This window comes from Hippopotamus amphibius, chromosome 1 (genome assembly GCF_030028045.1).
Source record: "Hippopotamus amphibius kiboko isolate mHipAmp2 chromosome 1, mHipAmp2.hap2, whole genome shotgun sequence".
Lineage (NCBI taxonomy): Eukaryota > Metazoa > Chordata > Mammalia > Artiodactyla > Hippopotamidae > Hippopotamus > Hippopotamus amphibius.
Genome location: NC_080186.1, coordinates 219496952 through 219511796, shown reverse-complemented (window position 1 = coordinate 219511796; position 14845 = coordinate 219496952). Strand labels below are relative to the sequence as shown.

Here is a 14845-nt window from a genome sequence, read left to right as displayed (position 1 = left end):
TCTTTAATCATAATTGCTTTACACTAAGCCATTTGAGCTACAGTGGCAAGTAATAAATTATTTGAGCCCAGAAAAAAAAAAAAAAAAAGAAGTCTGGGAGGAACACTTAATCTAACTTAATTATCTAAAATTTGGGGAGATGTTATATTTTAAGATGTTAAAATAATCAGTCTAACATTTATAAAGATTTTTACAGTGATAGTAGAAGATTCCTCTTCATCTGGGATTCTGATGAATCTGTGAATCCCCTAAAATTTTATGTAATATTTTGTGTAAGTATTAATTCATATTTCTGATGAAGAGGGTCTATGACCAGTTATCAGATTCACATATGGTTCTGCGATCTAAAAAACTGGGTAAGAATGACAATTTTATGAAAGTATTCTCTAGTGTAGTTGAATGAGTTTAAACAGAAGTCTTCCTACTTTGTGGCCCAGGTAAAGGGGAGTTCGACTCTTAGTTCATCCTCAGGGTGGTGATACTGTCCATTATATAAGTGCTAACAGCCGCAGCCAAGAGGATCTTCTGCAGCTCTGTACACTAGCTGGGAAGGCTGGGGAGCTACCACCTTTTTCACTGAGAGGAGAGTGGAGACTGGTAGTTGATTATTTTTGTTTTTTTCCTCCCAGTTGTCCTCCAATTCTTGGTCCTCCACCTCCCCATACAATTTCATTCTTCTTTCTTTTTTCCATCTCCTCACTTTTCTGGCAGCCTCCTGTTTCTAACTCTTCCATGTAGACATGCCTCTTCTAAAACATAATTTCTCCTTGATTGACCATAGTAGAGGGCCAGAAAGTAACTGGAATAACAGAAGCTAGCTTTAACCAATTGGCCATGGTTTGTTTGTTTTTTTTAATTATTTTCTTCCATATACTCATTCTTTTAGTTTTCCAGTATGATTGATATTTTAGAAATATTTGTTATTTTAAAAAATTTTTTATTGGAGTATAGTTGATTTACAGTGTTGTGTTAGTTTCAGGTATACAGCAAAGTGAATCAGTTACACATATACATATAACCACTCTTCTTTTTAGATTTTTTTTCCCATATAGGCCATTACGGAGTACTGACTAGAGTTCCCTGTGCTGTACAGCAGGTTCTTAGTAGTTATCTATTTTATATATAGTAGTGTGTATATGTCAATCCCAGTCTCCAAATTTATCCCCCCCACCTCTATCCCCTGGTAACCATACGTTTGTTTTCTACATCTGTGACTCTGCTTCTGGTGTTTTGTTTCATTTTGTTTTGTTTTGTTTTTAACATTCTTTTCCCATGTAGGCCGTTCAGAATGCTGAGTACAGTTCCCTGTGCTATACAACGTTATTGTTAGTTATCTATTTCATATATAGTAGTATGTATATGTAAATCCCAATCTTACAGTTTATGCCCTCCCCCTTATCTGCTGGTAACCATAAGTTTGTTTTCTACATCCGTGACTCTACTTCTGTTTTGTAAATAAGTTCATTCCTACGCCTGTTTTTTAGATTCCACGTGTAAGCAATATCATATGATATTTGTCCTTCTGTGTCTGACTTACTTCACTCAGTGTGAGGCCATGGTTTTAATGTAGGAAAGTCTACCTTATTTTTAGTTACCAGGTGGGAGGTAGAAAACTAACAAGTGTTTCCTAATAAAGTTACTGACAACATTTCTGTCTTTGGAATATGTGCCTCTTATGAATAATAGGTGATATTTTATTTTTTTGTGTTAGTGTTGTTAAGATTATAGAGATTTTAAATATTAATGTTTTTGTTTACTGATGCATATTTAGGCAAGAAATTAAATTTTATCTTTCTGTATTTAGTTGCATTTAAACATATTTTGGATTCATCAGTTTCCTTTCTTAGTGTGCTTATTGTACATTAATGTGTACTACCTGACCAGAAAAAAGTTGTATATATCAAACTTTAAAAAATATAATGATATTTGAAATTCCTTAAAGAAACCTGTATTTAAAGAAATCTTATGTTGAACCTCCTTTTGGTGTAAATAATCCTTGGGTAAAGTAAAGAGACACTCCCATCTTATCTCTTTTGTGAAGTCTAGACTATCATGTATCAGGTTTACCTGAAGTGATGGACATGTATTTTGGTGCTGTAGTGAGTGGCTACTTTTCAGGTGTCCTTTTCTCTTGAAATTTTCTGTCTAACTATTTGCCAGATTTAGTGTTGATTAGATTTTTAAAGTGTGAGTTAAGATCTAATCAGAACAGTCCTATTTAAATATTTTAAGTATCCTTTTTGAACTTTTTTGTTATTGTTTAAAATGATTGTTGTCAGTTAGCTTTCCTACTGGGTAGGAAGTGCAGTAATCGGCATAGAGTACATATTAGGATAAATAATTTCTTTCTCACCTTCTTGCCTTAGTGATCATTGTGCTATTTGTTTTTGTTTTATCATAGAGCAAAGCAAGTGCTGTTGAAAATATCTGAGGAAGTAGCTGAGGAGAGCATAGGATAAAATTATTCTTATACCATTCCCTACTGACCAAATTAGTTTAAACTAACCTTTGGCATCCTAAGTATTATCCAAGATATTATAATGTAGTAACTCTTGTAAGTACTTGAACCTGCTAAAAATATTAAATTCTCAATGTTGAGAAAAAGTGATAGGAAACTATTTCTTACATTCTGTACCAAGTGTAGTAGAAAGAGGACTCTCTTAGTGTTTGTTGAAGTACATGGGCAAAACCTGAAACAAAGTTTCAGATAACAGTATTAAAATAATTCTTAAATACATTTTAATGAAGAAGGCACTTAAAAAATCATGTGTAAATCTGACTTTCGCATGTGTAAATTCAGAGGAGCTTTTATTTTTTACTTTTACTTATTTTTTTGGCCATCCTATGCAGCATACAGGCTCTTAGCTCCATGAGGGATCAGACCCATGCCTCCTGCATTGGAAGTGTGGAGTCCTAACCACTGCACTGCCAGAGAAGCCCCAGGAGTGTTCATTTTAATTAATTAATTAAATTTGTTTGTTTGCACTGGGTCTTAGTTGTGGCAGGCAGGTTCCTTAGTTGTGGCTGTTGGGTGCCTTAGTTGTGGCATGTGAACTCTTAGTTGAGGCATGCATGTGGGATCTGGTTCCCTGACAAGGGATCGAACCCAGGCCCCCTGCATTGGGAGCTTGGAGTCTTAACCACTGCGCTGCCAGGGAAGTCCCAGTAGCTTTTATTTTTGATGAAGCATTTCAAATGGAGTACTAAAGAGTCTAAAATTGAGATTTGATAATAAGTTAGTTTTAAACAGTAGACAGTGATTAGAAATCATTCTGATACAAATATAAATAACCAAATCAACTCAGAAATTGACAAGTTATAATTAAGAGAGGGTCATGGCCAGACCTGTGATGTGAGGTAACTCATTTCTGTGTATCTGAGGTATAAAAATATTTTAAATAATTAACCAAGGATTAAAAAAAATCAAGGTCGGGCTGTCATTCGTTTCATTTGTGATTTAATTTAATCTCATCTTTTACCTAATTAAAATTGGCTGAATATAACATTATTTCCATCGGTTCTCTTTTGGAGCCTTAAACTTTTTTTCCTTTTAGTAAATTATTCCCATGTTTTCTTTGCTTTAGAACATTTGCACCAGTGTGGGATGTGTTCAAAACATCTACAGAGAAATTAGCAAATTGTCACTTGGATCTTGTTAGGAAATTACAAGAATTAATAAAAGAAGTTCAGAAATATGGAGAAGAACAAGTAAAATCTCACAAAAAGGTATCACTTTTCCTTGTTAAAGGATTGATTGTCAGATACTGAATGCTTTGTAGTTCTGTCATTTTGATGAATCATTTCATACCAAACAGACTAAAGAAGAAGTTGCAGGAACTCTGGAAGCTGTTCAAACCATTCAGAGCATAACTCAGGCCCTCCAGAAATCCAAGGAAAATTACAATGCCAAGTGTGTAGAACAGGAACGTTTGAAAAAGGAAGGAGCTACACAAAGAGAAATAGAAAAGGTAATTGTAATAAAAATAATACCTCTGTGGTTTCAAAGCATTTTCAAATACAAGACTGCATTTAACCTTTAAACACTCAAGAATGATCTCGTATTAAAGATGAAGTCAGTGTGCCTCTGATTGTTAGTGATTTACCGAAGTGAAACAGAAGTAGGTTTGCAGATATGTTGTGTATGGTAGATAGATTAGCAAATACATAAAAAGGAAGGATTCTTTATATTGGTGACATTTTTGCAGGACATTTTTATAAGATAATTGATGAGATACTGCTTGGTGTAAGATTTAATAATGAGGCAGAAATTTTTTTTGAAGCAAGACTTTGGTATATTTAGCAAGGCAATAGATACTTGAGGGTAAGCTTTAAATATATGTTGTGGGTGATTTATTGCTGACTTTGAGCCCATGTATGTAGTATTGTGGTAAACCACAATCCTTTCCCCCACTCTCATTTTGATTGAAAGTAGATTTTTTTTTCTCCTTTCACAACAGTCTAAGCATCCACTTGTTTGATGTGGTATATATCATTTAGGAATCAGCCATAGGGAGTGATAATTTTGAAAGCTTTGTAGAATATTTGAAATACCCAGTTAAAAAACCCAAATTGTAATTATGTTGCAGTTATAATAATTATAAGAGTGTATATAGGTGGGTAAAAACTAGAAGAAAGTCTGGAAATTGATGGAATTTGGGATAATATGTTTCCCTTAGTGTTTTGTGCAATAAATAAAAGTTGGGAGGGGTAAAAAATGAGGCACAGGAAGTTCATAATTTTAAAACATTTTTCATTCCAGACACAGGAATTATGAATAAAATATAAATAGTGAAAATAAAGCAAGATAACATGGTCCTAAAAGAATATTATCCTGTTAATGAAATGGAACAGAACTCAAAAGGACATGTAGAGATTGATTATGCAGGCTTGTTGGACTCAAAATCCTAAGTTAGGCAGTGGAATTTAGCTCTTGTGTGGTAAAGGGGATTAAATATTCCCTGCTTGAGATGAAGCACAAGGAACCCTGCTCACTTGGTGAAGCTATAAGTTGTGTGAAAGACTGTTGAGCTGCCAAAGGGCTAAAGCATTATTGGAAGTTGGGGCTTATGGACACCGTTCTGACTGGCAGTCAGGCCAAGGAACCAGTTCGTGACTATTTTGATCATATCCCCAATATTCTTCCAAGGAAGTAATGAAAAGCTGCCTTTATAAGACTAATACTAAATTGGGGCCCTGGAGGGCTCGCAGGAGATAACCTGAAACTGCTTGATAGGGATGGGTGAGCATAAATGATAGAATATAACACAATTCTAGGAGGTGATGTTTATTTTGTATTCTCTTGAGTTGTGCATCACTGATGGAGGGAAAGAGAGAAGACGGAGGGGAAAAAACAAGAAACCTCCCACCTGAAATGAGCAAACAACCATAATTCTAGAGCACATCTTAAGAAATCTAATATAGTTTTCCCCTGCTATACAATAATAGAGTGTTCCTGTGATACCTTTCATAAGCCAAAATGGTGTAAGCAGAGGAAAAATTACCTTAGAACACATCTTGCTAATAGACATACAAAATAAACTGAGATAAAGCACAGATGTTTACAGACACAGTTCAAAGCTCTGGAGACTGATGTCCAGGTGCTGAGTGTAGATCCTGGGAAGGAGCTTGGTAGTACCACTCTCACTGCTCTCAGGGTGTGTGCTGCCTCTATAATGGCTCCTGCAAAACAAACACTGAATGCTATTTTTCTTTTCATTTATTTTGTGAAAGTGAAAATCCTCTTTGGATTTTTTTCAGTTTGTGAAAACAGGTACTAATGTAATTCTTTTGTAAAAGCAAAGAGGGGTAAAACAAACTTTTGAAAGGCAGGGGATACCTCTGCTAAGACAGATGGCAATGAATTTAACAATTAGAATAAGAATTCACGCCAAGTAAAATTTAGATTTATAAAACAGATGATCAAAAACGTTCATGTATGTTGAGGATGTTCAGAGATGTAAATGAATATAAACATATTAAATTAAGAGAGACATAATGAAACAAGACCTAGTAGATGGGAAACCAACTAACTAGAAAACTTGGCAATGAAATATATGGTTATTGGAATTTTAAAAAAAGCAATAGAGAAGACAAACTTTAGAGCTGATATAGTAAAAGATTGAATTTGGGAACTCACCTGTAACATAGTACAGAGAATAAAGGTTACCAACATTCATCTACTGTGGATTTCAGAAGAAAAAAAAAGGAGAGGATAGTAGACAGGTAATATTTGAAGTTAACAGATCAGAATTTTTCAGAATTAAAGAAATTCAGGAGTTCTTAGATCAAAAGTACATTTTTGGTATTAAGCAGGTTAAATAAAGATAAATTCAGACCGAGGTATCAGAGAAAAAGAGAATATTAAAAGCCACTGGGTATATCTTTTTACTCACATCTCTGAAATTAGAATGCATCTTCAAATAATGCTGTCATTATAATCACTGTTGGCAAGGTGGCATTTGTGGTGTAGTTTCACTGCTTTTGTGAACTTGGTTGTTATATACAACTGCAACAAAGTGTTGGCAACTGCAATACTTTGATGTTTCAATTAATAGACCACTTTAAAGTCATTGAGGAAGGAATAGTTCTGATTGTTGTCTGAAAACCTTTTGTTGAGATCTGATAAGATCAAGAAAATGTGAGCACCAGTATTTGGAAGAAAATCTGTAAGTGATAGTGGAGCACTTTTAAGAAATGCTCTGTCAATAAATAATGCTCTTGGTGACATTGAAGATAATATTATCGGGGGGGACGAGGGAACAGACCTCAGCAGCCCCTGAATTGGAAGTAATTGAGAAGGATCAGAATCTGAATGTGAAAAAAGATTTAGGAGTATCTCAAATAGTTCATTATGCTTTCTTTTTTATTCTGTATCACACAAGAATAAAAATCTACCTCTAAGTCTGAAAGAGCTTTTTTAATAAGTCGAAAATAAAAATTTTAAGTGGCAAGATTTTAAGTGATAAACATTATTTCGTGGCTTGACAGTATTTTTCTGTTTTAGTCGTACACAAGATAATGGTGTGTGTTACAATTAATGGTATGTTAGAATTAGTAGTAGTCAAGCATGAACATTAAGCATAACTAAAAGAATAGAAGTATAGTCTAAATCTTCTAAATCAGCAAAAAGAAAAGAAGAAGGGATGCTTTTTTCTAATTGTTCTGCTCAGAGGTGATATCTTTGCTTGTGATACTAGATGTGTTATTGGATCTCTGATTTATATATATTCAAATCCAAGCCTAAGTAAATAATTTATTTTGGCCTGTAATAAGCTTTTTTTTTAATTAATTAATTAATTAATTAATTAATTAATTAATTTTTTCTGCACCAGGTTCAATCATCTGTTTTTATACACATATCCCCGTATTCCCTCCCTTCCTTGACTCCCCCCCTCGAGTCCCCTGTAATAAGCTTTTTATTAACATGAATGTAGATTTTTTTTAAACACATCTTGGAACTGTTTTTCCTTTGGTGAACTTGAAAACATAAAAAATTACTTATTAGCAATTATGGTATAATATACTTCTCATCTTCGTTCACAAACCCTTATTTTTATAAAGCACCGTTTAGAGGTTACTCATATTTGTGGACTATGACAAAGTACTTATTTTATATATGTGTATTTGATTCATAGGATTTTACTATAAAAATTATAGACACTTGGGGGCGGGTGGTGAAGGGGAAGCTGAGACGAAGCGAGAGAGTAGCACAGACATATATATACTACCAACTGTAAAATAGATAGTGGGAAGTTGTTGTATAACAAAGGGAGTCCAACTGGAGGATGGAAGATGCCTTAGAGGACTGGGGCGGGGAGGGTGGGGGGGACGCGAGGGGGGGGAGTCAAGGAAGGGAGGGAATACGGGGATATGTGTATAAAAACAGATGATTGAACTTGATGTACCCCCAAAAAATAAAATAAAATTAAAAAATGTAAAAAAAAAAATTATAGACACTTAAGCAGAAATATTTCTGATAGTATATCAGTAAATTTATTTATAATGCTAAGGAAATGAATAAAATGTAGGACATTTATTTTGTTATCAATAGGTAATCTATTAAAGCTAGTCTTTTATTTATAAGAAGAAATGTAGCTATTTCTTTTAAAGTATTATTTCCTCTGCTCCAACTTCCCTTTCAATAATCACTTTACAAAAGTGATCAAGTTTGTTACTATTGGGGCATTTAGTTTCTATGATTCTACCCTAAGAATTTACAGTTTTACTAAGCAAATAATACTATTTAGAAAGTCATTTTGACTTGAGTGTTGTTGTATAGTTGTTTCCTATGAGAGATGTTTCTTACTTTCAAAAAATAATATATGTTCCCAATACGATTACATTCTAAAGTTGCCTCTATATCCTTTTATAGGATACCCTTAGTTTTCTTTAAATTTATTTTTGTCATTACTTAAAACACCTTGTGAGTCAATAAACTCTTTAAAAAAATTATTCCTTTGTTACTACGTACTGTTTTTGTCAGTTTTCTAAGATGCTTCTTTAGGTTGGTATGTAATTTCCTTATTCTGACATACGACTTTTACCTTTGAAGAGTGAGAGCTGATGTAAGAAATATATTAGAACTTATAAAGGATATCTTCTTTCTTTTTTTTTGTAAGTGAAAAACCATTATATTCTCCACAATACAGCATATGTGTTTACTTGCAAAAATATTCATTACAGCAAAATATTATTTGAACTTTTCCAGTTTATTAATGTAATAAATATTAAGAATTTATTTTAAATATGGGCTATAGACTCAGTTCTTTCCATAGACCCAATTCTTGTGTTTTTAAATGGTTTATTCAAGTATTTGATGATTGTTGGATTATGAATTTGTATGCCACAGTAAATGTTTTAGTTCCTACCATGTGCCTGTCGTCATACTAGATGTGATGAAGGTTATTAAAGGCTAAATACATATTATCCCCTTCTGTCTTTAAGAAGCTTTCTTCTTTTTGAGAATCTAAGACTTATTGAATAGTGCAGAACAAGAGGCTATTAGAGAAAGGTTTTAATGGTAAGTTTAGAAGGGGAGGTGTCTTATTTTGTGTAGAATCTGTAAAAAAGGAAACAGGAAAGAACCCATGAAATAAATTACTTTTAAAAATATGGACACAGTCATTATAGTTATAGTTTGGGGGACTTTCCCATTTTTTATGAATTTCCTTTCGAATTGCAAATACTTCTAGGAGTGATCACAGCTCATGTCTTTGTCAATAGCTGACACATAAATTATAAGGCAATAACTTAATAGGCAGCAGAGAAAAAGAGTAGTGTTGGGATGAAGAACAAGCAAAGAAGAGGCTATCAGTGGGACGATATCATTTTGCTAGACTGTGTCATTAAAAATCACTCCATGGACTGTGGGTGCTTATTATTCTTGTACAGACTGAAAATTTAGGTAGCTGAAAGAAGAAATTGTCTTCTTCCAAGTCTCTTGGCATAAAAAATCCAAAAGGAAACCCAGATAACCAAGGCATTAAAATTGTTTTTAAAGTAAATTCTAGCAGACTTGGTTATCTGCACTTCCTGTGAAGGTGGTTAGTAAACTAAATATCCTTCTCATCTAATTGTTAACTGTTTGAAAGGACCAGGATATAAGAGGAAGTATAGTAACAGTAGTATAAAATAATGTCATATGGCTAGACAGAAAAGAGTTTAAAAAAAGGTCCATAGGAGCAAACTAGAAAATCATTGTAGGTTTTAGACACTTACTCTAGAGATGTAGAGCTTAGTTCAACTCTTACATATAATAACACAAACATGTAACAGCAAAATATAATGATGTATGTTTTTGGTGTTCCTTTTAGATACCATAATAATAGCAGATATTGTTTGTTTTGTAGATTTACCTATAATGCCAGTCCCTATACCAAGCATTTACATAAAATACATTTTGTCTGTGCCAAAGCTCTAAAATATAGGTGGTATTGTTTCCATTTTAGGAATGAGAGAACTATATAAAACTCAAAGATGAAGTCAACTGGGTAGTAAATGGTAGAGCTAGAATTTGAATCCAGTTTCTTTTGGCTCCAAAACCAGTTTTGATACAAGATACAGTTTTGATACACTATGGGATAAAGTGGCATCCTGTATTCTTTATTTAAGAAGGCCAGCAAGCATAGAGCACATATGTTTAATATAATATATGCAGTTATATTTTAGAGAGTACAGGGTTACCTTTTGAGAGAACAGGACTGTATGCATCTCTTGCCAATTTCAAACCTCCAAGTAAACCCAGCTTTGTGTTTCTAATACTTACTTAGACTCTTGAACATAGCTGGAAATAATTACCTGCTAATTCTAATTGGCTCTGCACAAATTCCAGGTTTTGCAGCTTAGCCTTCAGTGGCTCTTTGCAATATTTTTACTCCTGTAGTTGTCACCAGTTGCATCCTCCACAGCCATGGTTTGAAACGTCCTTTATTCTCCTGAAGTTCCCAGCCCCACCCTCCTCTTCTTCAGTTGTAGCAGACCACCTCTTTACCTCATCAGGAAAGTGAAGATCTTTTACCTTGAAATCCTATAGCTTCTGTTTTTTTTTATCTTCTTTAAACTCTTATTTACTTTAACACCTCTTCCCTTCAGACTTCCTGTACCCAAATTGATTAATCCTTTGAGAATAATCAAGTTTCTTGATAGCTACATGTCTGCCCCAGCCTACAAGTCACACATTATCTTTCATTGTCCTGAATGTCTGTCTTTCATAAAATTTGTTTTCACTTCTTTGTTACTTTCCACCGATTTCTGGCTGTTTATGTATAGGTCGTACTTATTTTATGAAGTCCCTGAAGAAAAGATCTCTATATAATTGGTATTCATATTCCTCACTGAATAATATTTAATGTATTATTAAGTTTTTACTGAATCAGTAACTTTGATAAAATTAGAACTGTAATAATGCAGTAACAATTTTTTAAAAATACAAGTCTTGAAAAATAGGCAATGATTAATAGATTTGCTAGAGCATAGTGGAAACTGAGAAACATCAAGGAAAATTGATTTTTTTTCCAACTTTGGAGCTAGCTTTATAGTCATCAATCAGACATCAAATGGAATATCTGTTTGTTGTGGGAGGAAGGAAGACTCACAGGCGTGTAAAGGAGTGTCAAGCATATTCTGATGATATTGTCACATTTTTGTTCGTTGAATTTTTAGTAACATTGTACTATTATAATGTGGTTGTGTGATCTTACTCTGGGTTAGAAAATGAGAGTGTTTTAACTTTTTAAAGTACATTCCGTCGGATAGGAGAATTAACATTTAATTTCTGTGTTATCGTGTGACCATAACAAAAAATACTGCTAAGGAGGACTTGAAAAAATATATTAAAGGTAATTTATGTCATCTTGAACTCAACATAGGCCTCATCTCTTAAAATGCACTTAAATTATTTCATATTAATTTATATCAGGAAAGAAAAAATATTTTGTATAGTTCAAAATGTTTTTTGTTACAGGCAGCTGTTAAATCTAAGAAAGCTACAGATACCTATAAACTCTATGTGGAAAAATATGCATTAGCAAAAGCTGATTTTGAACAGAAAATGACAGAAACAGCTCAGGTTGGTATTTTTAAGGCTTTAAATCTAAAACAGGATATTTGTGTTTATTGTTTATAAATCACAAATTATATTAGTTATATTACTGATATAAATAACATAATTTTTCTGTCATAAAATTTTTTAGTATTAGAAAATGTTAAAATGTACAATCTCAGTGTTTTAATACTGCTGTTTTTAAAAAAATACATCTCGTTTTGGTGATTGAAGACGAAGAAGCAATAGTTATAATATCATAAGGAATTATTCAGATTGACTAGAAGAGAATGTTTAAAGAGTATTGGAGAAAATGAAGACATTGGTAGATGATGAAGACGCTACTGATTATGTATGGGTTTTAAAATTGACTTAAGAAGAAAACTGGAAATGACTCAGTGCTGAGGATATAGCAGTTAACCGAACAACCAAGAATCCCTGCTCTCATAGAACTTCCATTTTAGTAAGGGAAGACAGACAATTAAAAAAAGTTGGTCTCCCATAAGCTTGGGATAAATTATATTCAATTTGATGTTCTTAGAACCTTAATTAAAGGCCTAGATATAAGATGGGGGCCTTTATGAATCATACCCAAAACGTCTACCCTCATCTCTTGTCCTTTTTTCTTGTTTTGTTTTTCTCCTTAGCACCTATCATCTAACACTATGAGTTTTTTTTACTGTGTCAGACAGGATAGGATGGTACGCTGTGGTGGCAGTGGCTTACAGTAGCAAGTGTTTATTTATTATCACGCTACTTGCTCATCATGGGTCAGCTCTTCACTCTGGCACTGAGGCTGGTGGAAGAAACTCTACTTAGAATGTTCTTAGCCATCATGGCTGAGGGACTGTAAATGTGGTGAAGCACACTGGCTCTTCTACCCATATTCTTTGTCTGTCTTCCCCCACTAAAATGTAAGTTCTGTGAGAACAGGGATTGATTTGTTTGCTGCTATCTCCTCAGCACTTTAAACAGTTCCCAGCTCATGGCAGGCACTCTGTAAGTGTGAAGAAGGACTTTATGAATTCTACTTTTTGGATTCTAGGGAGTCTTCTCCCTTGGAGTGGTGAGTGATTCACACCTCAGAAACAAAAGGCTTGCATGTTTGTGTGCAGGCATAATGCATGCATCTTTAGTTACCACCTTGTAGGCACTGTGCTAGATGCTGGTTGTATACAGTATATGTATAAATAAAACAAATTTTCTCTGCTCTACATGGAGTATACAGATACAGTATAGGAGAGGGAGACAGACGTTAAATATATGCTTAAAGTATAAAGTGTTAAATTATTATAAATATTACAAAGAAAAAGAACAGGTTTCCATGAGATAAAATAATAGGGATGACCTAATTTGTATTAGGGAGTTAGGAAAGGCCTTTTTGGAGAAGTAACATTTAAAACTGAGACTTAAAGAATCAGTAAGAGATTCATTCTAGGGCAAGAGTGTACCAGGCATTGGGGACCATGGATATGAAAGCCCAGATGTGTAAAAGAGCTGTCACATTGTAGAAAGTAAAAAATGCTTACTAAAACTGAGTGAGGAGAGATGGTGATTAGCATTGAGGTTAAAGAGATAGTCAAGGACCAGGCTTTAGTAAGGGTTTAGGTTTTCTTCTAAGAGCATTTGGAAGACACTGAAGACCTGTATGCAGGGATATGACATGAGATGATTTGCATTTTTAAAGCTAATTCTGACAGTTTTGTGAAGACTGGATTATAGTGAAGCCAAAAGAGAATCAAAAGTCCAATTTGGAAGACAGTATTGTAGTCCAGTGAGAAGGATGAGGGTCAGTGTGGTGGCCTTGGAGAAGGAGAGAAGTGAATGCATTTGGTGATGGCAGGGGTCGGAATTCTAAAGGGGTTCAGGATCTTTTCCAGGTTTGGGCTTGTAAGCCTGTGTGGCTGGAGATGAATGGCAAAGTCTAGGTGAAGAACTGTCAGTTTGCGGAGTCGGAAGGGGATGAGACGTTCAGTTTTGAACATGTTAATTTTGAGCTACATGTACCTAAGTGGAGACTTCACCTCTAATTTTGGAGGCTCTGAGTAATCTGGGCTGGACATAATGTTCACAGTCCCTTACCTACAATTCTGAATTCCAAAAGCTCTAAAAACCAAAAAAAAAAAAAAAAATTTTAGAACTCATTTGGCAGCAAAACTTGATTTGAACCTGATGTGAGGCTATTTATAATCTCTTTATCCTACTCAGACTGAATATACGTGTTTTCCTTTAGTGTTTAATAAACAGGTGCTGCTGCAGATCCTGCCAGAAGTATTATGAGATATGGTAACAACACCATGTTATCTTTACTTTAAAAAAATCCAAACTATTTAAATGCCAAAACACCTGGTCCCAAAGGTTTTGAGTAAAGGATTGGGCCTTTATAAAATAGAGGCTTGACAGTTCACAAAGCCACAATGACATCACCTTTGGATAGAGTGTGGGGAAGTTAAGGCCAAGCTTTTAGAGGTTCATCATTGTCAGTTTGGGAGAGGAAGAGATGCTGAAACTCAAGTAGGAGAAGCCAGAGAAGGAAGAAAATTGGGAGATGTAATGTCATGGTGGCTGGGAAATGATAATGTTTCAAGAAGGGTTCAGTTGTGTTAAATGAGGCTCCAAATCAAGTGAGATAAACAGTTTCAGTTTCTATAGCAACTGAGGTCATTATAGACTTCAGCAAGTTCTCTTTTATCTTTTAAATCATTAGGAACACTCATTTATAAGGCAGTTATTATTGATTTCTTAATTTTCTATCAAAATGATTAGTTTCTGTCAATGAAAATGTTTGCCTTTCAGTTATTTAATTTGAAAAAACAGAAGTTAGAATTTGTTAGGTTCAGTGTTTTTTTGTTTGTGTATATTAACTAATAAAGAATCTTCAGCACTCATCTTTCCCTCTCCTTATCTCTTTCTGCTTCCTCAATACATTTTTCTTTCAAATTGGCATTTTAACTGTTTATCTTGCCAATTCCAAGATGGAAACGTTAATTTGTTTGAGCAGATGTTTAATCATGCTGCTCTTAAATAAAGATGATGTCCTAATCTGTATATGTGTTCTCTCTCGTGTTCCTTCTTTGTTTTTCTCTCGCTGTCACACACACACACAACTATAGAACAGGTTAACTTTTGTTTCTTAATAGACAGTAGACTTTATTTTGGGTTATTTAGAAGGGAAGAGAATTCTTTTGCTTCTTTACTTTCCTTTTGTTCCAGGCCAAGCGGGTTGACCTAATCCTAGTAGGAAGGGGCCTCTCAGTCTAGTGAGAATGAAATTTGGGTGGCAGGACATATGTCTACCAGTGGGAA

The 14845-nt window shown here is 34.2% G+C and overlaps 1 protein-coding gene across 5 annotated transcripts in view; it reads left to right on the top strand.

The window, feature by feature from the left end:
* The window catches only part of FCHO2 (FCH and mu domain containing endocytic adaptor 2), a 122054-nt gene that overhangs the window by 35089 nt on the left and 72120 nt on the right, over positions 1–14845 (top strand). For all 5 annotated transcript variants that reach the window (XM_057741249.1, XM_057741276.1, XM_057741240.1 and 2 more), the window contains 3 exons: positions 3585–3726; positions 3816–3968; positions 11462–11566. In XM_057741249.1, the coding sequence (XP_057597232.1) occupies positions 3585–3726; positions 3816–3968; positions 11462–11566 (400 nt within the window). The remainder of the gene's footprint in view (positions 1–3584; positions 3727–3815; positions 3969–11461; positions 11567–14845) is intronic.